The sequence below is a fragment of the Odocoileus virginianus genome, chromosome 2 (genome assembly GCF_023699985.2).
Source record: "Odocoileus virginianus isolate 20LAN1187 ecotype Illinois chromosome 2, Ovbor_1.2, whole genome shotgun sequence".
NCBI lineage: Eukaryota > Metazoa > Chordata > Mammalia > Artiodactyla > Cervidae > Odocoileus > Odocoileus virginianus.
In genome coordinates, this window is record NC_069675.1 from 13,593,049 (window position 1) to 13,617,895 (window position 24,847).

Here is a 24,847-nt window from a genome sequence, read left to right on the forward strand (position 1 = left end):
CTAAGGAGGTAGGATAATGGGATTGGATATGCAGATGACACCACCTTTATGGCAGAAAGTGAAGAACTAAAGAGCTTCTTGATGAAAGTGAAAGAGGAGAGTGAAAAAGTTGGCTTAAAGCTCAACATTCAGAAAACTAAGATCATGGCATCTGGTCCCATCACTTCATGGCAAATAGATGGGGAAACAGTGGAAACAGTGTCAGACTTTATTTTGGGGGGCTCCAAAATCACTGCAGATGGTGATTGCAGCCATTAAATTAAAAGACGCTTACTCCTTGGAAGGAAAGTTATGACCAACCTAGATAGCATATTAAAAAGCAGAGACATTACTTTGTCAACAAAGGTCCGTCTAGTCAAGGCTATGGTTTTTCCAGTGGTCACGTATGGATGTGAGAGTTGGACTATAAAGAAAGTTGAGCGCCAAAGAACTGATGCTTTTGAACTGTGGTGTTGGAGAAGACTCTTGAGAGTCCCTTGGACTGCAAGGAGATCCAAACAGTCCATCCTAAAGGAGATCAGTCCTGAATATTCATTGGAAGAACTGATGTTGAAGCTGAAACTCCAACACTTTAGCCACCTGATGGGAAGAACTGACTCATGTGAAAAGACCCTGATGCTGGGAAAGATTGAAGGTGGGAGGAGAAGCGGACCACAGAGGATGAGGTGGTTGAATGGCATCACCGACTCAATGGACATGTGTTTGAATAAACTCCGGGAGTTGGTGATGGACAGGGAAGCCTGGCGTGCTGCAGTCCATGGGGTCGCAGAGTCAGATATGACTGAGTGACTGAACTGAACTAATCCCTGAGCTGGGGGCATCTAGAGAATACACTGATCATTGCCTCTCTGGAGCACACTGTCCGCCTATGCACGGCCCCCAGGGAACCTATGATTCTTCCTTTCTCTACCCAGAAAGTCTTCCCTCTGCCCCCCTAACTTCTCCAAATTCCAGCACCAGGGGCCAGCTAAAGGCCACAAATCCTTGAAAAAACCATCCAGGTAGCTCCAACCCATTCACCCCTCTCTCAGACACGTGGCTGCATGCTACCTTGTTCTTGGTCTCAGCTGACTGCGGCAAGATGGGGTGGGGTGGTCTGGGGTACTGGTGGTGATGGAATACCCATGTTCATCATCAGCACCAGACCAGGTGTACGAAGGCCTACTGATCTTCACAAAGTGTCGGCCTGAGAACTTCGGGTGGCCGCTCTCCAGGCGGGAGGAATCCGGAGAATCCAGTGTTCTCTCAGATGGGGGCGCAGGTGGGGAATCGGGTTGAATTTGTTCGATTGTGGGGAGCACTTTCCCTGAGCCATGTCTTGGCAAGGGCAGGCGAAGCTCGCAGGTCCCCTTCCGGGCCGCGTCCCAGTTCTTTGCCCGGGATAGCCCTGGGCAGCGGCCGTCGGCGCAAATGACAGACGCCGGGGTGGCTCCTCTCCTGCGCCGAGATCCTGGAAGCGGCCACTGCGCCCGGCCGCTCGGGCTCGGATCTGAGCGGCTAGTGTGAGGGTGGTGTCTGAAATCGGGCGCTTCCTGCCTTTCCCTCGGCCTGGATGCCCGGCTGGCTCCGCGGGCTCCGAGATTCCCGCGCCGCCCCGCCCCGCCGCCCGCGCCCCGCACGGTGCGCGCCGCGTCCCCGCCCCAGCCCCACCCCACCCCGTGCCCTCAGGGGGGCACCCCCACCGGGGCGGGAGGGTGGTCCGCCGCGCCCGGTCGCCGAGTGGCGGAGGTGACGGTAACCGCCTTCCCATTTCCGCCCGGCCGGCGGCGCGGCGGGGCGAGTGCCAGCAGAAGCGCGCGGTCCTCCCTCCGCCCGCCCGCGCCGGGGGCTGGCCCTGCCTCGCCGGCGCCTTTTTCCCCCGCACCGCGGCGCCGCTTCGCCACTCGGGCACCGCAGGTAGGGCAGGAGGCTGGAGCGCCTGCCGCCCGCCGCCCGTAAAATGGTCACCTCGGCTGGACAGCTCGCCGTCTTCGCGCTGGGTACGTACGCTGCCTGTGGCGCGCCCGGCGCCACCTGCCCTCCGGGACACCCTGCTTTCCCCTCGTCCCCTCCGTTTCTCAGTCTCGGGGGTGTTCTGCGCTCGCGTAGAAGAGGAGAGGGAGGCGAATGCTCTTCGAGGCTTGCAAGCCAGGAGGCAAGGGGAATCACTTGTGCCTACTGGGGATTTGGGGAGCCTGTCCCAAAGAGGGGGCCGGTCGCGCGCTCAGCCGGTCCCCGGGAAGTGGCCGCGGGCCGCGCGTGAGAACGCCCGCCGGGGAAGGGGGAGCGGTGTGTGAACGCGCTTGAACTTTAATCCGCCGCGGCTCGTACTCCTGCCAACACCTACCTGCTTACCTGGCTGCTTCCAAACCAGTCTTCGCCGGCGTATGAAGAGCGTAGATTCGGAGAGGGTGGCCGGGGTCCGACCCTCCGGGCAGACCTTGGCTGCTTCCTTTTCTTGCTCTCTGCCTACCCTTGAGCCCAGCGACCCGCAGATGTTCACCATCAGCAGCGGCGCCTGGATCTTCTAACTTTGCGAGTTCTGGAGCTTTGGGGTGGGTTTTGGATTTTTGTGCGGATTAATTGTTCTTTTGATGAACTTCTCTGGGAGCCGAGGGCAGGAGTGAAACCCTAGACGGAGTGCTGCCAGTTTCCTTTGAGTTTGTTCCTGGAAGAGAACGAGGGATGGGGGAAGGGAGGGGAAGGTAAGCCCGGCGAACCTGGGCCGGGTCTGGGGAGCCGGTGAGTTTTTCAAAGGTGAAGGTCACTGCCCGGCCGGCTCTTGCCCCTTGCGGCGCCGGGTCTCTCTGGTGTTGAGATAACAGATTAACAGCCCAGGTGTCCTGGTCATTGCCTAGCTTCCGTGAAGTGAATTGTTGGGTCACTGTCTCCTCTGGAAAGCAAGTTGTTTGCTACAGGATGATTTATTAGAGCTTGAGAAAAGCTATGGAACCCTTCCCCTTCCCCCCTCTCCCCAAATGCCCAGAGCCTCAGCCCCGCCCAGTTCCGTGTACAGTTTCAGGGGGTTCACGGGCCCGCCCGTAATCCTGCCCATGAAACGCTGATTAAGAAGCGGAGGCATCATCTAAGGGAAATACGGGGCAGCCGTGGAACCGGATTCCACAGCAGCTCCGGGGTGTACCCTCACCTGAAACTCACCAACAGGTGGCATGACTCCGAGTGGCTTTTTTTTTTTTCCCTTTTCCCAAGCCTTTGTATATTTTGGTATTGATAGTTCTAATTTTAGATTTTTTTTAAAAAGCAGTTAAACATTACCAATGCAGTAGAAGTCTCCTGTATTCGGGTCCCTATTATAATGTTGTTTGCAAATGCTTAAAGTAATAATAATAACCTAACACTATTTGAGCACCTACTCTGTGCCAGGCACTGTTTAGAGTACTGTATATGTATCGGCTCATTTCATTTTCACACCAACCTGATGATGAAGAAGGTATTACCATCCCCAGTTTATGGAAAGGTGAAGTGAAGCACATAGGCCCTCAGTTAGTAGGCAGCTGGGTCAGAATTATGATTATAGAAGGAATGTTGATACTAAAAGTCAACTTACTGTGGTTACTGTAGTCCCATTCTCCTGAATTGGGACTTTTTCTCCAGTAGAAGTGGATGAATACCCTGGAACTTGCTTTAAACAGGGTTTTCTTTTGGATTCACAGGATCTCAGGGCAGTTTCAGGTTATTCAGTAAACAATGAAACAAGAAACAATACAAGTAGGCAAATTCGAGGAAGCTTTGTAAAGCTGCTCCTGCCCCCCAGCATTGGATACTTGCCCATGAAGACTGCATTCGTTCATCATGGAATTTTTCTCTTTTGCCTGAGTTCAACTCAATCTTTGTTTCTTTCCTTAACAAAAGAGTATATAAACTTAAAAAGACTGATCAATTTGTAAAAGCTGGCTTATACAGTTCCAAGCAATGAGCAGTTGAAAAAAGTAGAGGAAAAAGAAGGCAAGAGTAATTTACACCAGTGAGGATTCCTCCATATATATATTTTAGTTCTGTGCATTGACTGCAATTTCTGCCTCCCACCTCACTTTCCACTAGATTGCTGAATACCCATCAATGCCACATGCGTCTTTATTCTGCGTATTTCCTCCAGAGTTGCTTTCCTAATTAATTTTTCTTAAATTAATTGAAGGCAGTGCTAGGTGAATCAGCCAGTGTTCTGTCAGTAATCAAGATCTAGAAAAATGAGGTCTTTCCCCTTCTTCCCCCACATCCGTGGGGACAATCTAAGAAGGAACTGTTAGGATTCCCTGTTGATTCTTCTGATTACTAGATTGGTGTTTTGGTGGAGAAAGTGTGGAGACTTGATTAAGTGTAACATTGGGAACTTAATCTGGGTTCCTGTGGTGGCTGCCCTCTCGTGTCAGGTTCCCCTCAGTAGCTGCATAGGGTTTTGTCTCCTTCAATCCCAGGTCCTCCTGGTGTCCTCAAGGGAGCAAGATGTGTACTTTTGGGCAAGTTGCTTAGCTTGTACCTTGTTTTTCTCATCTAGACAATAGTAATGTTAATAGGATCATTGAATATTATTAATGAACCTCAAATGGTGCTTGACACATAGTAAGCATTTAATCAATCGTCATCATTGTCACTTTGAACTTCATAGAATTCCAGATATCATCTTAGGTTATGTCCATTCTGCAACTGAGAGTTTGTCTTACTTATCTCCCAGTTCCTCACCCTTCCTAAGACAGAAAATACTACCTAAACTAAAAACCTTAGAGATTTTAGCAAATCTTATCTGGCAGATGACAAATTCAAGAAAGTTTGGGAGTTCTCTTGAATCTAGTGAATTCTTTAGTTTTTGATGCAGAGCATTGGTATTTCCTCCTTACTGTTCAGTGGTCAGTTGTTTATTGAAGTCCACACTAAGTTCTAGTTTCCTTATCTGTAAAGTGGGAACTCTACACATCTCTACTCAATGGGTTGTTATGAGAATCAAATGAGATGGTAAATATGGAAGCTACTTATAAACTTTAAAAATAAAGGGCTACACACAAAATGACATTGATTTTGTAATATATCTTATAATCCAGAAATAAACATTATTACTTTTATGGCAGCTCCCAGAAGTAAGACTGCTGCTGCTGCTGCTAAGTAGCTTCAGTCGTGTCCGACTCTGTGTGACCCCATAGACGGCAGCCCACCAGGCTCTGCCGTCCCTGGGATTCTCCAGGCAAGAACACTGGAGTGGGTTGCCATTTCCTTCTCCAATGCATGAAAATAAAAAGTGAAAGTGGAGTCGCTCAGTTGTGTTCAACTGTTAGCGTTGTAGACTAAAGAAGCTTGTTCCCGGACACAAAATACCATGAAGGATGGGGAGAGAGGAAGCGAGTCAGCTTCCCAGTGGATTTGGGGCAGAGGGACCAGCAGGGGGCATGAAGTAAGCTGGTTCTCTTCTCCATTACATAGAAATGATGTCTTTCAGAGTGAACAGTGGAGCTTTGCCCAGGACACATGTTTTCCTTATTGGACAGTCATAATTAGGGAAAGTTCACTTTAAACAAGGGCTGTAAAGGTGTATATGGAAGACTTAGAGGCTGAGTTTCCTATATTTACTTTTCCAAAATTTGGTTTCCTAGGATAAAGTGAAAATCTTTCTGCAAATACTCAGTGTCCCTTGCAAAGAGGACTTTTCTTATAGGAGTAAATGATGCTTCATGTTCCATGGTAACATATGAAAAATAGATGGTTTTTCCATTAGACCTATCTCTAAAGACCTTTTGAAAGTATACTTTGAACAGGGTCCTGCTCTTTGGGCTGCCGGCTAAAAAGGACAGGCAGTGGGAAGTGGAGATTGGGTCAACCAGAATGGAACTGGCCTAACGAATTGGGCGTCTTGTGCCTGCTTCTCCCTCAAAACCTCTCTAGTCTCTTCCACAGCAGTGCCCTCAAATCACAACCACTTGGAGGACTTGGTACCCTGTTGGCTGGGTAGGAAGAAGGTGGGCGAGTGTGTCTGTCTAATGAGAGTTCCCCCGTGTGGCTTGTGACTGCTGCTGGTGGGGAAGAGAGGAAAAGGACCCTTTGAGACCCATAGCTGTACAGTCAGTGTGGTTAGGGAAACTTCTCACTTCACCAGTTGCATTTTGTCTGAAGTATGTTTGGTGTACTTCAGATGCTGCTGTGCATTTATGAGCATTAGTAAAGGCACTTCTGCCTGTCCTGTTGACCAGCAGAGTTAGAAGCCATGCTGAGAACTCTTAACTGTCCTACATGTTCTTGTACTTTACCTATGGATGTAATGATCAACTCAATATTAAACTCCAGCAGACCAATGCTAATCATGTCATGCTTTTTTTTTGGTTGATCACCCAAAATTGACCGTTGTTTTCCTGCCATTTCAAATGTTTTTCATCATCTCACTTAAAGTATAAACTTAATTCTATGCTAAAGCTAGTATGTTTCAGATTGCCTCTCGATAGAGGATTGGGGCACTTTTACAGTGACTTTTGTTTTGCTTTTTTTCTTTTCATCTGTGAAATGTTAAATATAAAAATCCTTTTGTAGAATCAGGAAAGGAGCCAGAAATCTAGGCTACTAGAACCATTTCTTAGGAACTCTTCATTTCAAGCATAAGTGTATGTTTCCCTTCAGACCAGTTCTAAAAATGTGGGTAAATTCTTTTGAAGCATTATGAATTAGTTGGGTTAAATATGACTTAAATAGTTGTTGTCTGGACTTAGGAAAAGTTGGAGGTTTGTTGAAATTGAATTTTATGCATTTGCTAGTACTTTTATTTCTTTCTCTTAAGTCAGAGGAAACAAACTTTCTTCACTGGATTCCCTGGTGTTGCATGCCTGCAACATGGGAGACCTGGGTTCAGTCCCTGGGTCAGGAAGATCCCCTGGAGATGGAAATGGCAATCCATTCCAGTATTCCTGCCTGGGAAATCTCATGGATGGAGGAGCCTGGCAGGCTAGAGTCCCTGGAGTCGCAAAGAGTCAGACATGACTGAGCAACTAACACACACTAGCCTAGTGTATTATATGCCCAGTACTTTTGCCTTTAATGGTTTGCTCTCCTCTTACCTTGAAAATCTTTCAGTTTTACCCACTTACATTTCTGAAGTACTTGTAGCTGGTTAGGGCTTCCTCAAGGAGGGATTTGACACATAACTTCTTTGTGTAACAAGCTTGTATAACTTTGTGGAACTCAAGCCTGCTATTGCCTCTCCTCTTTTGGTTTTAGTTTTTGACCATGTTGACTTTTCTGGCAGGGAACCTTGATACACCTCCATGTCCTGTCTTGAACTAATGTGGGTTGGTGCTTGCCCCCTCTTCCCTGCTGGTTTGAGGGCTCCTGGAGGGCAGAACCCCTTGGTCTTCATCTTTGCCCTTGGCACCCAGAGCACAGGCTGACTTTCCGGGGAGACCAGTAAGCACTTGATGAGTCCTTGGGATGCCCTGTGCTGAATACTCCAAGTGTAGACTCAGTTGGCAAACACTTAGCTGGGCAGGTAACATTTATCCTGAAAAACTCTTTATTATGATCATCAAGGTTGGTTGCATATAAATGCTTGCATGCAACTTGTTTTCAGATAGTGTTTTATTGTTTTTTAGTAGATGATGATTTGTTTTAGACTGCAAAAGCAAATTTTTTTCTCTGGAACAAAGAAAATTTAGGAAAGCATAAGAGAAAATGTATTTTAATGGCTTGTAATTCCACCACCCAAAGATAACTGTGATTGACATTCTGTTGCACAGTCTGATAGATGAAACTATGCGTGTGTGTGTGCATGCTTGGTTGTGTCTGACTCTGCTACCCCATGGACTGTAGCCCACCAGGCTCCTCTGTCCATGGGATTTTCCAGGCAAGAATACTGGAGTGGGTTGCCATCTCCTCCTCCAAGAGATCTTCCCCACCTGGGGATCGAACTGGCATCTCCTGTGTCTCCTTGCATTGGCGGGCAGATTTTTACCACTGGGCCACCTGAGAAGCATTCAGATGAATGTATAGATCAATAAATATTCTGTAAAAGCTTGTATGAATTCTGAGGGACTCACACTGTTTAATTTATTTGCTTTTTAACTTAAAAATCTCTCATAATAAAGCTTTTATGTCATTAAACATTCTTCTATAACATCATTCATTGTAGCTGGGAAAAACAATCCTTTGATTGTGTTTACTATAATTTTAAAATCCTTTGACCATATAGATTCTTCTTATTTCTCACTGTTATGAGTAATCCACACATTATTATTGGGAATATAAATTGATACAACTTTTCTTGGAAGTCAACGTGGCAATCGCTATCAATTTTAAGTGGGCATAATTTGGGTCATTGATTCCACTTTTTGATATATATATTTATATTATACTTATATAAATACTTACCTGAAAGTGCAGAGAAAAATGTAAATGATGGTGGTTGTTGACTTGTTTATAACAATGATAAGTTGGCAGTCCCACAGTTATAATTTTTTTAAGGAGATTCCTTACATAGGTATTTTTATATATGAATACAATGATTTCCTTTATTCAGTTCAGTTCAGCTGCTCAGTCGTGTCCGACTCTTTGCGACCCCATGAACTGCAGCACGCCAGGCCTTCCTGTCCATCACCAACTCCTGGAGTTTACCCAAACTCATGTCCGTTGAGTCAGTGATGCCATCCAACCATCTCATCCTCTGTCATCCCCTTCTCCTCCTACTCTCAATCTTTCCCAGCATCAGGGTCTTTTCACATGAGTCAGTTCTTCACATCAGGTGGCTAAAGTATTGGAGTTTCAGCTTCAACATCAGTCCTTCCAATGAACACCCAGGACTGATCTCCTTTAGGATGGATTGGTTGGATCTCCTTGCAGTCCAAGGGACTCTCAAGAGTCTTCTCCAACACCTCAGTTCAAAAGCATTAATTCTTCTGCGCTCAGCTTTTATAGTCCAACTCTCATATCCATACATGACCACTGGAAAAACCATAGCCTTAACTAGATGGACCTTTGTTGGCAAAGCAATATCTCTGCTTTTTAATATGCTGTCTAGGTTGGTCATAACTTTCCTTTCAAGGAGTAAGCGTCTTTTAATTTCATGGCTGCAATCACCATCCACAGTGATTTTTGAGCCCCCCCAAAAAAGTCAGCCACTGTTTCCACTGTTTCCCCATCTATTTGCCATGAAGTGATGGGACCAGATGCCATGATCTTAGTTTTCTGAATGTTGGTCTTTAAGCCAACTTTTTCACTCTCTTCTTTCACTTTCATCAAGAGGCTCTTTAGTTCTTCACTTTCTGCCTATGTACCTATTTTCAAAAAATAAAGGTTTCTTCAAAATTTTAAATTAAAAAAAGCAGGTTCTAGAACTAGGTGTATAATATAGGTCTACAGTTTGAATTGATTAATTTTTTGTAACAATTATATATTAAATTTGTAAGGCTAAAGTCAAGGAACGTAAAGGATACAACAGAAATTCTTGTACATAAAAGTTTGACTCATCTTTGATTATTTAGGGTAAGTTTCTAGAAATTACCCTTCTTTCCTACTAGCCGTGTGTGAATGCACACTTTTCGGGCCCTTCTATAAGCAGACATTAGTTCTAACATTTGCCAACTTGACTGGGGGAAAAAAATCTCAGCCCAGTTTCATCTTTAATATTTGTTAGAGTGAGTAAGTTTGTAGGTCGTTTGTCATCTTGTTATTTGCATCTTAACCTTTTTAGAATTTTTCCTATTGATGGATCATCCTTTTCTTAGAGCTTTATAACACACTTTATATAAAAAGGTTACTGATACTTGGCAAGTAGTCCCCATTTATTGTCTTTTACTGTTTTGTTTATGGTATTTTTGACATGCCTATTGTTTTTGTTTTTATGTAGCAGAAACTATAAATCTTTCCCTTTAAGCTTTCTACCTTTGCTTGTATAATTAGGAAAACCTTCCCTATCTTCTAATTCTTTTGTGGTCTCATTATGTTGAACTATTCTACCTATAATTTGTTCTAATGTGTAGTGTGAGGTACAACTCATGTTTTACTTTTTTGAAACAGTCAACCAATTAATATTCTTAATTGTCATTTGTGGTTTGAAATTCCATTTTTAATCATATATTAAATCCTTCTAAGTACTTAAATCTGTTTGTGGAATTTCAGTTTGGTTCTTTTATTTTGTACTTTTGTCCTTATTCTGAACTTGCTCATTCATGTAGTCTACAAATTTTCATTGAGTGCCTGTTCTGCACTGTAACTGCTTTTAGGTTCTAGGGAATTGGCCAAGAATGATTCCTGTTTTCATGGATCTAGTGAGTGAGACTTTTTCCCTTGCTTTGGTTATTGATGATATTTAAAAGCTTTTTAGATATCTGTAAATTATATTTACAGTCGATCCCTGAACAAAACAAAGGTTAGGGGGCCAACACTCCAAAAATCCACCTTTAATTTATGGTTGGTCCTCACATCACAGGTTTCTCTATATTCAGGGTTCCCCACTGGCAGACTCAATCAATGCTGATCATGTAGTTCTGTGGTGAAGTGAAGTGAAGTTGCTCAGTTGTGTCCGACTCTTTGCGACCCCATGGACTGTAGCCCACCAGGCTCCTCCATCCATGGAATTTTCCAGGCAGTAGTATTGGAATGGGTTGCCATTTCCTTCTCCAGAGGATCTTCCCCACCCAGGGATTGAACCTGGGTCTCCCGCATTGCAAGCAGATGCTTTTACCACCTGAGCCACGAGGGAAGCTCCAAGTTCTGTGGTATTTACTATAAAAAAAAGTCACACATGTAAATGGACCCATACAATTCAAAGCTGGGTTGTTCAATGACCATATGTATTTTGTAATAGGTTTTGTTAATTTTAATAGCCCTTCAGCTGATTCTCTGAGGTTTCTTGCATCATGTAATCTTCAATGGTGATAACTTTGTCTCTTTCTTTTTTTATTTTCATCTCATTGCACATGTGAGTGCTCAGTCGTCCGACTCTTTGAAACCCCATGTACTGTAGCCTGTCAGGCTCCTCTGTCCATGGGATTATCCTGGCAAGGATACTAGAATGATACTAGAATGCATTGCCATTTCCTCCTCCAGGGGATCTTCTCAACTCAGAGATCGAACCCATGACTCCTGCATTGGCAGGCGATTTCTTTACCACTGAGCCACCTGAGAAGCCCTTTCATCTCATTGCTTTTTCTTATCATGCTGGCTAAAATTTTTAAGAACAACACTTTTTTTTTTTTTAAGCAGTGGCTATCTTTGTATTTTTCCTGACATACCATAATGTTTGTAGCTTTTAGCAATTAAATAATAGACTGATTTTTCAGTTATTTATATATAATATGCATATGTATATTTTTCTATGTGTATACATACACGTACATTTTCATTGTAATAAAATATGCTTCTCTTCATAAGTTACTAAAAGATTTAGTATTTTGATTTGTTTCTTAAAGCAGGGGAGATAATATGTTGGAGTTTTATTTTTTTCCTGAAATGTTTTGAGGATATTTGACTCAATTAAATTAAAGCCATTCTTTTAAATTCTTGGAATGAACCCTTCTTGGCCATGTGTATTATTCTCTGCATCTACTGCTAGATTTGATCTATTTGGACCCTTTTTTTCTTTTTTTAGGCTTTAATATCAGTGTTATGTCAGCTTTATAAAATAAATATTAAATTGTTCCATCTGTTTTATTCTCTGGAGTAGATGAATTATCATGGAAATCAAATGTTGCTGTGAAGGCTTGGCAGAAATTGCTTATGAAACTTCTGAGTCTGGTCTGTTTTTAATGGTCAGTTCAAGTTTTCTACTTCTTGAATCATTTTTTGGTAATTATTTATTTTCCTCACAATCTATTCAATTCAGATTTATAAAGCTTTAGCATAGATTAATAAATGATCTCCTTTTAATTAAAATTTCTTTTCACCTGCAACCTCAGTTAATATGGCTTTACCAAATATGAAACAAAAATAAGCACTTTGGCCCCCAACATACATTGTTAATTTGTTTTTCTTGATAATTAGTAAGACTTCATTTTAGTCATTAACCAAGTTCAAGTCAAAGTTTCATATTTGATAGTTTATTTGCATAAAGGCATGTCCATTGTTGTTATAATGATGCCGTTTTTGATTTGGATGATGCATGGCACTGTAATTTCTAGCAGAGGCTGCTAACTAGCTTCCTGATGGTTTCTTAAGCTTTAAAAGTTTTGTTGTTGTTGTTGTTCAGTTGCTCAGTTATGTCCAACTCTTTGTGACCACATGGACTGCAGCACGCCAGACTTCCTTGTCCTTCACCATCTCCTGGAGCTTGCTCAAACTCATGTCCATTGAGTCAGTGATGCCATCCAACCATCTCATCCTCTGTCGTCCCCTTTTCCTCCTGCCTTCAGTGTTTCCCAGCATCAGGGTCTTTTCTAATGAGTCAACTCTTCGCATCAGGTGGCCAAAGTATTGGAGCTTCAGCTTCAACATCAGTCCTTCCAATGAATATTCAGGATTGATTTCCTTTAGGATGGACTGGTTTGATCTCCTTGCAGTCCAAGGGACTCTCAAGAGTCTTCTCCAACACCACAGTTCAAAAGCATCAATTTTTCAGTGTTCAGCCTTCTTTATGGTCCAGTTGTCACATCCATACATGTCTACTGGAAAAACCATAGCTTTGACTATGTTTTAAAAAGTTTTAAAACCTCCAAAAACAGTGTTCATTAGATGCTACTGTAGTGTTTGGAGCAAGATAGGAGATTTCTGTTGTTTGCTCATTTGCTTTTTGTTTATTTACTTATTTATTGGTTTGTTTTTAAGATCAGTACTTCTAGTTGAGAAATGTTGTGTTCTTACAAAGAGACCATGTCTTCATCTTGGATTTTAGGTCTTTAATCTGAGTTTGAACTAGGTTAGTAAACAATTCTCCTGGGTACTTGGAGACTAGGTATACCTTGACAGCTTTTTCGTCATCTCTCTCCAGGGCTGAGGTCCTCTCTTTGTAATTATTATATTTCCAAGCGGTCTGGGAGATTAGCTGGCTAAATGGTACACATAATGTGGTGACAGAAAAGCGGCTGAAGCTGATAAACGAGAGGTTTGCAATTACATACTCTGCTTCCCTCTGCCAGGCCTTGGCAACAGGGAAAAGACAGACTTCGGATACTTTTCTTGGTTGAAAGAAACCACATAAGCCCTGTAACTTTCACCGAGGCCATGGCCCTGAGGAATTGGCTTGGGAGCTGCGGAGGAACGTCACCTGGTCACTGAGCACAGCCTGAAGCTCTGGGCTCAGGAACCTGTCACCTTGGGCGGGTTTCTGGGTTACCACTGCTGCGTTGAAGGAGCACCTCAACAGGCTGGTTTGCGTGCTGTTACACACTCCCTGCCAGCACGTTTGAACAATGACAGGTGGATTTTTGCACATAGCAGACCTTGGGTGTTATAATTAAGGCTTTGGATGATGAATCATAGGTTTCTGAACTAGAATGAAAGCAATTCCGGGACCTGAGCATTTCTTTTAGGGAGATGAGGTAAACTCACAGATCATAGAGGTAGGGAATCCTTCTGGATCTGGACACTCCCTAAACCTCATCAACCACTCCTTTGTCCGCCCCCCCCAAAGAAAACCCTCCAAACAAACACACCTTTTGTGCTGACCCTGAGCAGACCACTTATTGTTACCAGAACACATACACCCTCTGGTTGCCACCTCCCCATGTGGGGCACTCAGGACACCCTCCTTCTCTGTCAGCCTTGCTAAATCCTACTCATTCTTTTTCCACAGTGAAATAGAAAATCAGAATCTACAAACAAGAGTCTGGAAAACACCCTCACATTCAATTCTCCAGAGACATTCTTTTTTGAGGCTTATCTGTCAGAGCTCTTACCATATCTCTTTCTGTGTGTGCTTACAGATTTATTTGTATATTTACTCTTTTTCCTTCAAAAATGGCATTTGGTATTTTAAAATCTGCTTTTCACTTACAGTATAGGGAAAGTATTTCACCCTTTTAAATACTCAAACCTGAAATTAAAATGTTTGCAGCTAAATTATTACCAGCATCTTTGAATTATTTACTATGATCAAATCCCCAGAAATGGATTACTAGGTCAAAAGATATACACTTTTCCACCTCTTAATACGTTTTGACAATCTGCCTTTGAGAAATTCTGCCTTTTGAGAAATCTGCCTTTGAGGCTGACAAATTCATACTTTTATCCTGTGTATGAGTGCCTATTTATCAGCAAACTTGCCTATGATGAACATTATGATTTTTAAGACTTTGCTAATCATGTTGATTTAGTGATATCTCATTTTATTTGATTTCTTTGGCTAAAACCAAAGTTTGCTACAATTGCATGCTTTTCATGTTGAGTATTTGAATTTATTTTCTTGAGACTTATCCATTTCTGTCCTTAGGTCATGTTTTGGGCAGGTGAGTTATTTTCTCATTGATTCATAAGCAGTTTTTTAAAAAAGATATATGAATTATTTTCCTTGTTTTGTCATTTTGCTATTTAAATTTACATGTGTGTATATTTGGGTTTACAGAAGTATGGTTCTGTTTTTGTTTTTAATTTTTAAGGACTTAAAATCGTTTCATTATTTCTTTGTGACTTCTACTTTTGTCTTGGAGTAGGAAGAGATTTTCTATAACTCTTTGATCTTTCATTTCCTGTATACTTTCATGTTGTTGCTTGGGGTATTTAAATTTCACTTTTTTGGGAATGTGTTTTGGTTTCAGATGTGAGATAGGAATCTAACTTGCCTTTTTGTCAAAATGGTCTGGTTCCTCAAACACCATTTGTTGAATAATTTATTCTCTACTCACTGATTTTGAATTTTTGCCACTTGAGACTTTCATAGGAGTACTTGAATCTGTTTTTAGAGTTTCTGTTCAGTTCCATTAATCTGAGACTTGTCCTGTAATGAACCATTCACTGGGGCTGGGAATGTGTCATTGTCCTAGGAAGCTGGGGCGGAAAAATCGTGAGAAGTAGGCAGGTATTGGGTGGTCCTTGGGTCTCACTACCCTGAAAGGCATGGTGAACTTGCCTCTGCCTGCCTATTCTTTCTGGAACTTTGTGCGTGGCAGGAATTTGGGGTCACGAGGCAGGCCTGTGGTCCTCCATGTGATATTCAGTCCTCCATGTGACATTCAGGTTAATAAAAACCATATATTTTCAGGTCCACTTCTCCAGCAAGAGTACCGGGGAGTCTGCCATGGCATACGTAGAGCCACAGACAAACCTGGCACATCTCCTAGGATATAGTAAAAGGAATAATTAAAGAATCAGAAAAGAGCTTCACTAGACAGGCATAACATTGTTTTCTATATTGAAACAAACTCAAATATGTTAGTGAATAGAATGCAACATTGAATTATCAAAATTAGTTCTCCAGGTATAAGTCTTCAAATAAATTGTGATTTTAAAATTTTGATTGTTTCAAGCTGTGCCCCCAGACTCTAGAGGAACAGGGATGAGTTCCTTTTCTTTGCCATTTTGGGCGTTTTAATGGAGAAATTTGAGAAGTACTGTCCCAAGTGGATGACTAATTTTCAGATACTTAGAGTAGGGCAGAATAGTAACTAAAATGAATGACTTCACCATTCTTCTGCTTCTGTTGGATATAATTTCCCTTTCTTTTTCTAAGTTTTTCTAAGGTAAAAACTGAATTATTGATTTTAGATCTTTCTTCTTTCCCAACATATTCATTCAGTGCTAAAAATTTCCCTGTAGACTCTGCTTTCACCTCATCCCACAAATTCTGATGAATTGGTTGTGTTTCTTTCTTTTTTTTTTTTTTACTTCAAAATACTTTTGACTTCTCTTGAGATTTCTTCTTTGACCCATGTTTTATTTAGAAATGCTGTTTAATCTCCAGTGTGTGGGGGTTTTCTGGCTATATTTCTGTTACCTAGTTTACCTTCTTTATTGTCTGATAGCAGACCTGGTATGATTTCTTTTCAATGTGTGCTCGGTCGTGTCTGACTCTTTATGACCCCACGGACTGTAGCCCTCCAGGCTCCTCTGCCCATTAGATCCCCAGGAAAGAACACTGGAGTGGGTTTCCATTACCTCCTCCAGGGGATCTCCCCGACCCAGGGACTGAGCCTGCGTCTCCTCCCTCTCCTGCATTAGCAGGTGGATTCTTCACCACTGAGCCATCTAGGAAGCCCTTCAATGTGTCCAAGTGTGTTTTATAGCCCAGAATGTAGTCTGTCTTGGTGAATATTCATGTGAACTTGAGAAGAATGTGTATTCTGCTGTTGTTGAATGCAGTAGCTCATAGATGTCATTACATCCAACTGGTTGATGTGGTGTTGAGTTCAGTTATGTCCTTCCTTATTTTCTGCCTGCTGGATTTGTCCATTTCTGAAAGAAGGGTGTTGAAACCTCCAGCTGTGATAGTGAATTCATCTGTTTCTCCTTGCAGTTCTATTCATTTTTGCCTCATGTATTTTGGTATTTTATTGGTAGGTGCATACAGGTTCTATATTGTTACATAACTTCATCATTCATTAATGCTTTTTTAATGATTCAGGATCTCCCAGCAGCTAAAGGTCTTCACTAATAAACTCTTTCTTCCCGTGTGGTGCCTATAGTGCAAAACTTCCATTACTGCCTGTGAAATGAGGAAAGTTTTCTTCCTGACTTAGATAAGCAGATCTCAATTTGAACTTTCCTTGTGGGGAGAAAAAAATATAAAAGGCATTACTCCAAGCTCCTGATCAAGATAGTGGGACCTTCTTTGATTGAGGGCATCTTTTCAAATCAGTTCTTATTTTCAATGTAGTATGTAGAAGGTTTCAGTGAATTGCTATGTCCCTTTGAGACGTCTTTTGAGAGTTAGAAATTTACACTGAGGAAAATAGCATCAATTCACTATGTAATATGAGCTTATGCTCTTGTGAAATGCCCCTTTCCCTTACTGTGGAATAAAGGGGAAAATAAAAGCTCTTCTGACTCAATTGGATTTTTTTGGATTTCAGATAAAAGGCAGAACACTTTCCTTTTAACAGTGATAACAGAAGCAGTTGGAGTATCTCATCTGTCATCTCATGTAATACATCCAAGTGATCAAAGAGTTGTCATTTCTGTGAACTGGGCCTGACATAACGTTTATTCTTAATTCACCCAAGGAAGCTACTTTATTTACTTACAAAGCCAAAGGATGAGTAACAAAAATAAGATCTGACAGCTAAAAGTGAGGGATGCTGTGTGTTTGGTTAGGTTATATTATACTTGGATTGTTCACTTCAGCAAACATTTAACTGTGTATCAGACCTTGTGCTGAGTTTGGTGATATTAACTCAAAAGAAGGCCATGACTAGCCCTCGCCCCCAGCCCCTGAATTCTTTGTAGATTGCAGCAGAAGCAAACACAGGTTTTCACAATATGATATGAGATACGCAGTGAACACCTTGGGCTCAAGAAGAGGGGTCTTGAGGGAATTCCCTGGCTGACCAGTGGTTAGGACTCTGCATTCCCACTGCCGAGGGCCTGGATTCAATCCCTGGTCGGGGAACTAAGATCCCACAAGCTGTGCAGTGCAATCCCCGCCCACCCCCCACACCCCTACCCCCGCCCCCCACCAAAGGAGAGTTCTTTGTATGACAGGCCACGGCAGTCTTCAAGAAGCTAATGGCCATCGCTTAGAACAGTGATGGGTAATTTCTTTAAGTGCCTATTATTATACAAATTCCGTTAACCCATCTAGCAGTCCTATATTGTGATTATCTCCATTTTATAGATGAGAAAACTGACACACAGAAATGTTAAGTGAATTGCTGAGGCTCCTATAGCCAGCAAATGGCAGAACAAGGATTTGAACCCAGGACCCTTGCCTGTTATCCTGGCCATCTCCCTGTTCTGCTTCTCCACGTCATCCATGGAAGGCTGTGGCTCCTGAGGCGCCTGGCTTCACTCCTGTGAGGGCGCCGTTCTGTAGCAGGCATTAGATGTAATCAGGCTTTCAGACAGCTGCTCCACTAAATATTTACCGTATTGACAGTAATTGCCATGAAGGCTAAAAAGAAATATTCTACTTCCCAAAGCATGAAATAGAAAGAAAGAAGTGTGGTAGTTGTTCTCCCCTTCTTTAATCAGAAGTTCAGTTGTTCAGAAGACAGATAATCACAGGAGGTATGTGTGACACATTTTGTTGTGACCATGGAGCCTCTAATAACAAGTTCGCTAATGGAGGCCTGTTTGTGTTCCTAGCATACATTTTTTAAAAGGTGTTTGTTTTAAAGGGCGATCTCTGTTGTTTATGCAGGCAGCCTGTCTCCAGTGGGTGATGTGCCTGGAAGTCACGGCGCTTGTACACTGCTGCCTTGGAGGCCCTCTGCTGGGGGCTGGCTTCACCCTCCTCACCCTCCTTGCACGCCTCCCCAGTTGACATTTCTCCCAAAGGAGAGCAGAAGGTGGAAGAGTCGTAAACACTTTTACTTTACATTTTCAGTTCCTCTCAGTCCAACCAAAGATAGAATCTGTGTTAGCACGTTTGCTAATAGCTGGCTCCACTTTGAGACTCCTCACCCCAACTGCAGTGATGACATGTACCCACAGACAACACAGGCATCTCCATGGGCCTGATAGAACCTCAGATCAGAAGACAAAGAGCATTTCCTGTTTCAGTTGTGTATAGGAACTTCCTTCATTCAGCTGGCAGCGTTTTCGATGGCCTTTGTACCTCTGCATAGGTGGTTGAGTATCAGATGCTCAGGTGTGGACAGTCTACAAAGGTTGATTCAAGGTGATTTTTTTTTCCCCCATTAGGTAAAAGTAATGGGGTCAGATGCATTGGCAATCAGTGTATTACTAAGACACAAAGCAGCCAGTGAGACACACTTCTTTTGCAATGAGTGAGCTTCTGGGTAAAAAAAAAATATATATCTGTATCTTGTTTGAAGGACCTTATTTGATAATCCTTTTCTAGAACCATCTCTTCTTAATTGGTTTGTAAATCCAAAGTGTTCAAAGTAAGTTGCTTCTGCTGTGGTGACACCCCTCAAAACAATGTTAAATACTTGGGAATTGTGTAAAAGCCCATCCAAGCTGGTCATGGGGGAGAAAAAGCTGATTTTTTTAACTGATTCAGGAAACTAAACTCTCTCTTGAGAGTTACCTGCATGGATAGTCACTCCTTATAAAACTCCTGCTCTTCTCAGAGCAGAGGGCCTGCTTACATTTTCCATAGGTCTCCACACTAGCTACAGACTTTCCTGATCTTTGTTTGTGTCATCTAATCTCTTAGTGACCCGTCATCTAACATTTCTTCCTGTAGTTGATACTCTTTAGTTGTGACATTCAATAGGAAAGAAAAAAGAAAGATTTAACATTTTTGGAACAGAGCAATCCTCTAGGCACAAAATGCCTTCATCTTTTCAGCTTGCAGTTCAGAATCCAAGGAACCAAAATTGCACAGCTCTGGTGTGTGATAACATGGCAAAGACTTTGGTGAAATTAGCCTAACTGTTTTCTAGCAGGAAGAAAATAAACCTGCTTCACCATTCACATATGTGCTTCACTGACTAATCAGGGAGCAACACTTTGTGGCCTGAAGGGAGAGGGTTCTGCTCCAGTGGGTGACTATTCATGGGCCAAGGGTGGAGAGGCAGTCCCCACTGCTGGGAGCTCCCGCAAGCCCACCCTGTGGATGGAGAGTTTATCTGAGCTCCCAGTCTTGACAAGTGAACCACTGGGCTGTGTGGGGAGGCATGTTTTTTATCCCAGAAAAGAGGCTATGATATGCAACTATCCTTGCAAAACACATACTTCCTTAAACGAGGCAAGTACTGGCTGCCCTGCTGAATAGGGGAGAGGGTCAGGCTTAAGGAGAGACCCCCCCACCCTTCAACCAGGTCTCATTCTTGAACATGTTGTGACCCCAGAGGCTAGTCTTGGTTCAACCAAGAGTCTCTCCTGGAGGCTGTGATGTCATCTGACTCTACTACAAGCAGAGCAAAAATAGGCAAATGGCCTCACTGTTTGGCCTTCAAGAGTAGTCAACTTTTATGAATAAGCATGTTTTGGTTCCCAGGAAGTGAATTAGGAAGTGTTAAAAAAAATCTGCATTGTTCTAACTACCTAGCTCTGTGCTTTTCTTGGTTGTCTCCACCTTAACCTCTTTTATGAATGGTTCAGTCATTGTTTTCACCTGGGATGTTTATCACCTGAGCTATTTTCAGAGGCTTCACAGGCAGAAATTTTCTGAAAATCTACAAAGGTCTGTACAGTCAAAGCAGTGGTTTTTCCAGTAGTCATGTATGAATGTGAGAGTTGGACCATAAAGAAGGTTGAGTGCTGAAGAATCGATACTTTCTTACTGTGGTGGTGGTGAAGACTCTTGAGTATCCCTTGTACAGAAAGGAGATAAAACCAGTCAATCCTAAAGGAAATCAAACCTGAATATTTATTGGAGGACTGATGTGGAAGCTGACATTCCAGTACTTTGGTCACCTGATGCAAAGAGCTGACTCTTTGGAAAAGACCCTGATGCTGAGAAAGACTGAGAGCATGAAGAGAAGGGGACAACAGAGGGTGAGCTGGTTGGATACATCATCAACTCAATGAACATGAGTTTGAGCAACCTCCAAGAGATAGTGAAGGAGAGGGAAGCCTGGCATGCTGCAGTCCATGGGGTTGCAAAGATTTGGACACGACTGAGTGACTGAACAACAACAAAGGGCTTTGATTTATATAAAAATGTTTTGCTTTGAGAAGGTGGATAAATTGGTATGAATAATTATTGATGTTCTCAGGTACTGTCCCCTTATCCTGGGAGAGAAAGGATGAATCCACCTTCACCTGTCATCATACCGACAAATGGCAGCTTGCTCCATTGACAATAATTGTGTGCAGGGGTGTGAGCATGTGTGCATGTGTTTCATCTAGAGGTTTCATTTCCTACTTCTTGAGCTTTTTTTCCAGCTTTCCTCTTGCCCCTATCCTCAACTTCTGCAGTGCCTCACACAGTCCTCACATTTAATGGTTGATCCTTACGTGTTTATTGATGACAAATAATTTATGCCCAGAGTCTCTCTTCATTTCTCTTTTCCTCCCTTCCCCTCTCCACCTGTCACTTTCAAAGCATCATTGACAGAGCAGCAGGTATTTTTTGAGCTGAAGTGGGAAGTGGTTCCATCTTCTGGGCTAATCATGATCGTTTGAAACTATTTCTAAGGATTTGGAGGTTGCATCTGAGTTCAGTTGGAAATAGTGCTGTGATCAATTAATAATGTCTGCTGTGGGTCCAGGCTGAAGGTGGTCTGACATAGGCAGTGTATTTCCATTCCTGCTTGAGATGGTGGGTCATTTTTTCTTAAGAATGATAAAAGGCACGCATCTCTAAGGAATTACTTGAAGATGTTCTCACTTCTGTTGCTTATATTTCCTGCCTTTTAAGTAATTACTTGTTTATTTTTGGCGGCATTGTGGTCTTTGTTGCTGTGAGTGGGCTTTCTTTCTCTAGTCGCAGTGAGCAGAGGCTACGCTTCTTTGTGGTGCATGGACTTCTCATTGCAGTGGCTTCTCTCATTTCAGAGCATGGGCTCTAGGTGTTGGGACTAAGCAGGTGGAACCTGTGGGCTCTAGGATGCAGGCGCAGTAGTTGCGGTGCACAGGCTAAGTTGCCCCACAGTATGTGGGATCTTCCTGGACCAGGGATCGAACCCATGACTCCTGCATTGGCAGGCAGATTCTTAACCACTAGACCACTAGGGAAGTCCCTTTTCTGCCTTTTAAAAAATACAATATTCCAAGTTTTAAAAGGTGTTCCATAAACCTAATATCATAACCATGCAAAAGTACTACTGAGTCCTGTTAGGCAGAATTAGCATCCAGCAAGGCAGAGAGCCTATGGGCATGTGGGCTAGTATGTCCTGCTGTCCTCCAAAACATGAGGTTATTTGCCTTCCTTCAGAATAAGAAGCAGAAAACCATAGGTATCGCTGGACAGCAAAGCTCTGTGTTGATGTTCACATCTGCCCATCTTGGGCACTTGTTGGGTTATTAGCGGGAATGTTCTGGCTGCCTGCTAGTAAGAAGGGAACACTGCTGTCTCGCTTTCTTGGAACAAAGGACTCCTTTCCCTAGAAGATATGTGTGTGTGTGTGTGTGTGTGTGTGTGTGTGTAGCATGTTGTGGCACTCCCACCCAGCAGCCATCAGCATCCTTAGACCCACATCAATGGGGACAACCATCCCTGTTCAGTTGTCTCCCACAGATAAGAAAGTAGAGAGAAGGGCTGTGTTCACACTGGGCATAGAGGTTGCGGCAGAGGCAGGGTGTGCAGGCAGAGAAGCCCGGAGTAGACAACAGTCTCTGGGTCTGTAACTTTGCAGCTGGACATGCCCTGGTCGCAGGTCAGCTTGAGCCTGTTCACTTTGCTCCTTGTGTGTCCTTCACTCCTGAGTCTGGGATGCTATATGCCAGCCCACGGTGGCATCAGAGGGGCATGTGGTGAGCAGGATTAGATGCTGTGTGAGCCTCTAAAAAGCCTCCCGAGGGCACACTGTTGTTGTCTGGATGCCAACTTACCCTGGATGTTGCATGTGAATCACACAGGAAAGCCATGGACTGGGATTCCTGGGCCCTGTCTGGGGATGAGCAGGGCCAGAACCTTCATGCCAGCCTGTAGCATCCTGGAGGATCTTTGGGGTAGTGGGCAGACCCCAGACAGGAACCGTTAATGAACAGTCTTTAGAGAAATGCGAGAACGTCATGACCGAAATGAGACTGGCTTGTGTGGCTTTGGTGCCTGTGAGCACCGAGCTTGCTAATGGGTTTCTCAGCCCTCTGTCCTTGTTGACTCACAGACTTGGAATTTTAATTTTGGGCAGGGGGATAGGGGTGGGGTTGGAGATGGGATGCTCCATCTGAGGTGATCAGGAAAAGTTTGCGAAGACACTGATGTTTGAGCTGGCCTTGAAGGTAAAGAAGGAAGGGACATAGTGGAGGCAGAGATGGGGTGGGGAGAGGAGGTCCCACACTCAGCCTTCCTGAGCTCCCAAGTCCTGCTGGCTGTTTCTGTTCTCCACCTGACCACTCCTCACACCCTCTCACCTTCCACCTGGACTCTGTGGTAGCCTTGTTCCCATGCTGCCAGCTTCCAACCTTGCCTCTCTAAGTTCTTCTGTCCCCAGCACCCCGCGTGATGTCTCTGATCAGACGCTGTGGCTGCTCTTCTCAAAACCTTGCAGTCGCTGCCCAGCTTGGAGTAAAGTTCAGATTCCTGCACTCCCCCTGAGAGACAGCTATCAGCATCCCTCCAGCCATGTTTCCCACCACTGTCTCCTAGCCACACCAGCATTCTTGCTGTTTCTTGAACTTGCGGGGTTCAGTCCCACCTCAGGACCCGTGCACTCGCCTTCCTTCACTTTGACTGCTCTTCTTCCACATACTTGCAGGACTGCTTCCCTCGTTTTATTCAGGTCTCTGTTAGACATCACCTGTTCAGAAGGGACATCTGTGATGACTTTATCCTTCTCTGCACACACCCGTGAGAAAGAAAATGCCCCAGTGTCTGCATCATTTCTTGGAGAACTGTCATCACAGCAAAGTTCTAATGATGTCTTCTTATTCCGGAATGAAAGAACCTAGATTCCACAAAGTCCTTCTAAAAGTGCTTCTGCTCAAGTAGGAGTTCATGTCTCATCTCCTTTAGTTCACAGTTGCCAGACATCTCTGTTGCACTGTCTCCCAGGTTTGGCTTAAAAAAGACCTGAATTCATTCAGGAGGTCCAGAGCCATCTACATGTCAGGCATTGTTCTAGACACTGGAAATACAGTGAACCAAAAAAAAAAACATCTCTCCTCCACCTCCGCTTGGTGCCAAGAAGACAGAAAATAAGCGAACAAGCCTACAGTAAAATGTCAGGTTGTGACAGTGGAGGGGACGGGTGGTGAGCTTCACTACCTTGCAGGTTGTCATCACAGAAGGCTGCTTTCAGGCGGTGGAAGGGCCTCCTTTTCTCTCTTATTCCTTTCCTGCCTGCAGTGTGAGAAAGGAAGTGTGAGGAAGGGGAGGATGAACCAGTTCTTTGCGATGGTAGCTGCATTTTGCTATGACAAAGGCTGCTCTTGATACGCCACGGGAACACCCCTCTTGGACGTAGCTGGAGGGTCCAGAAGCAGAATTAAACCATCCTTCAACAACTCTTGAATTCTGCCCCCTCCATCTTGGAGCTGACTGCTGGCTGGCAACAGATTGAAAACTGTATTCATCACTTGTCCTCATCTCAGGGGACATCTAGAATGCATCTGGTTTATGTCAGAAACCACAGAAGCAAGGTCGGTTTGCTTGAAGCCAGGGCACTGGATTTCCTTGGTTGTTTCAAAAGCTGCTCAGATTCCTGGCAGTGCCTATCAGCCTCTCTATTGAAAGACTTCTCTGAAAGACTCTTCACCCATTGTTCCTCCCTTTCCTCCCCTCCAGGTTCCTATCTCCCTTATCCATGGCCTATTTCCAGAGGGTTTTCCCCTGCTTCCTCCCATCCTGACATGCCCCCAGTCTGAGAGTGAGGCTCGGGGTCCAGGTGGCTCAGCGTAGTCAGATCAGCCACTGATCAAAGCTTCTCCCTGGCAGCCACTGTCAATACACAGTTGTCTAACAGACTGTGTATATTTGGCTGTGCCAGGCCTTAGTTACGTTGTAGCATGCAGGGTCTTTGACCTTCGTTGTGGTGCGTGGGATATAGTTTCCTAACCAGGGATCGAACCCAGGCCCCCTTCTTTTGGAGCATGGAGTCTTAGCCACTGGACCACCAGGGAAGTCCTTAGACTGTATTTTTTAGAGCAGTTTCAGACTTGTAGAAAAGTTGAGCATAAAGTACAAAGAGTTCTCGTATACTTCCCCTGTTACTAACATCTTGTTTGAGTGTGGCACATTGGTTATAATCAGTGAGCTGATATTGGAACATTATTTTTAATG

At 43.6% G+C, this 24,847-nt stretch overlaps 1 protein-coding gene across 2 annotated transcripts in view; it reads left to right on the forward strand.

Moving 5' to 3' along the window:
- Positions 1–1,398: 1,398 nt before the first annotated feature.
- The window catches only part of TGFA (transforming growth factor alpha), a 114,064-nt gene continuing 90,615 nt past the window's right edge, over positions 1,399–24,847 (forward strand). The window contains exon 1 of one of the 2 annotated variants that reach the window (XM_070476468.1): positions 1,399–1,979. In XM_070476468.1, coding sequence (XP_070332569.1) covers positions 1,940–1,979 — 40 coding nt within the window. In that variant the 5' untranslated portion in view covers positions 1,399–1,939. The remainder of the gene's footprint in view (positions 1,980–24,847) is intronic. The other variant, XM_070476475.1, reaches the window with a different exon arrangement.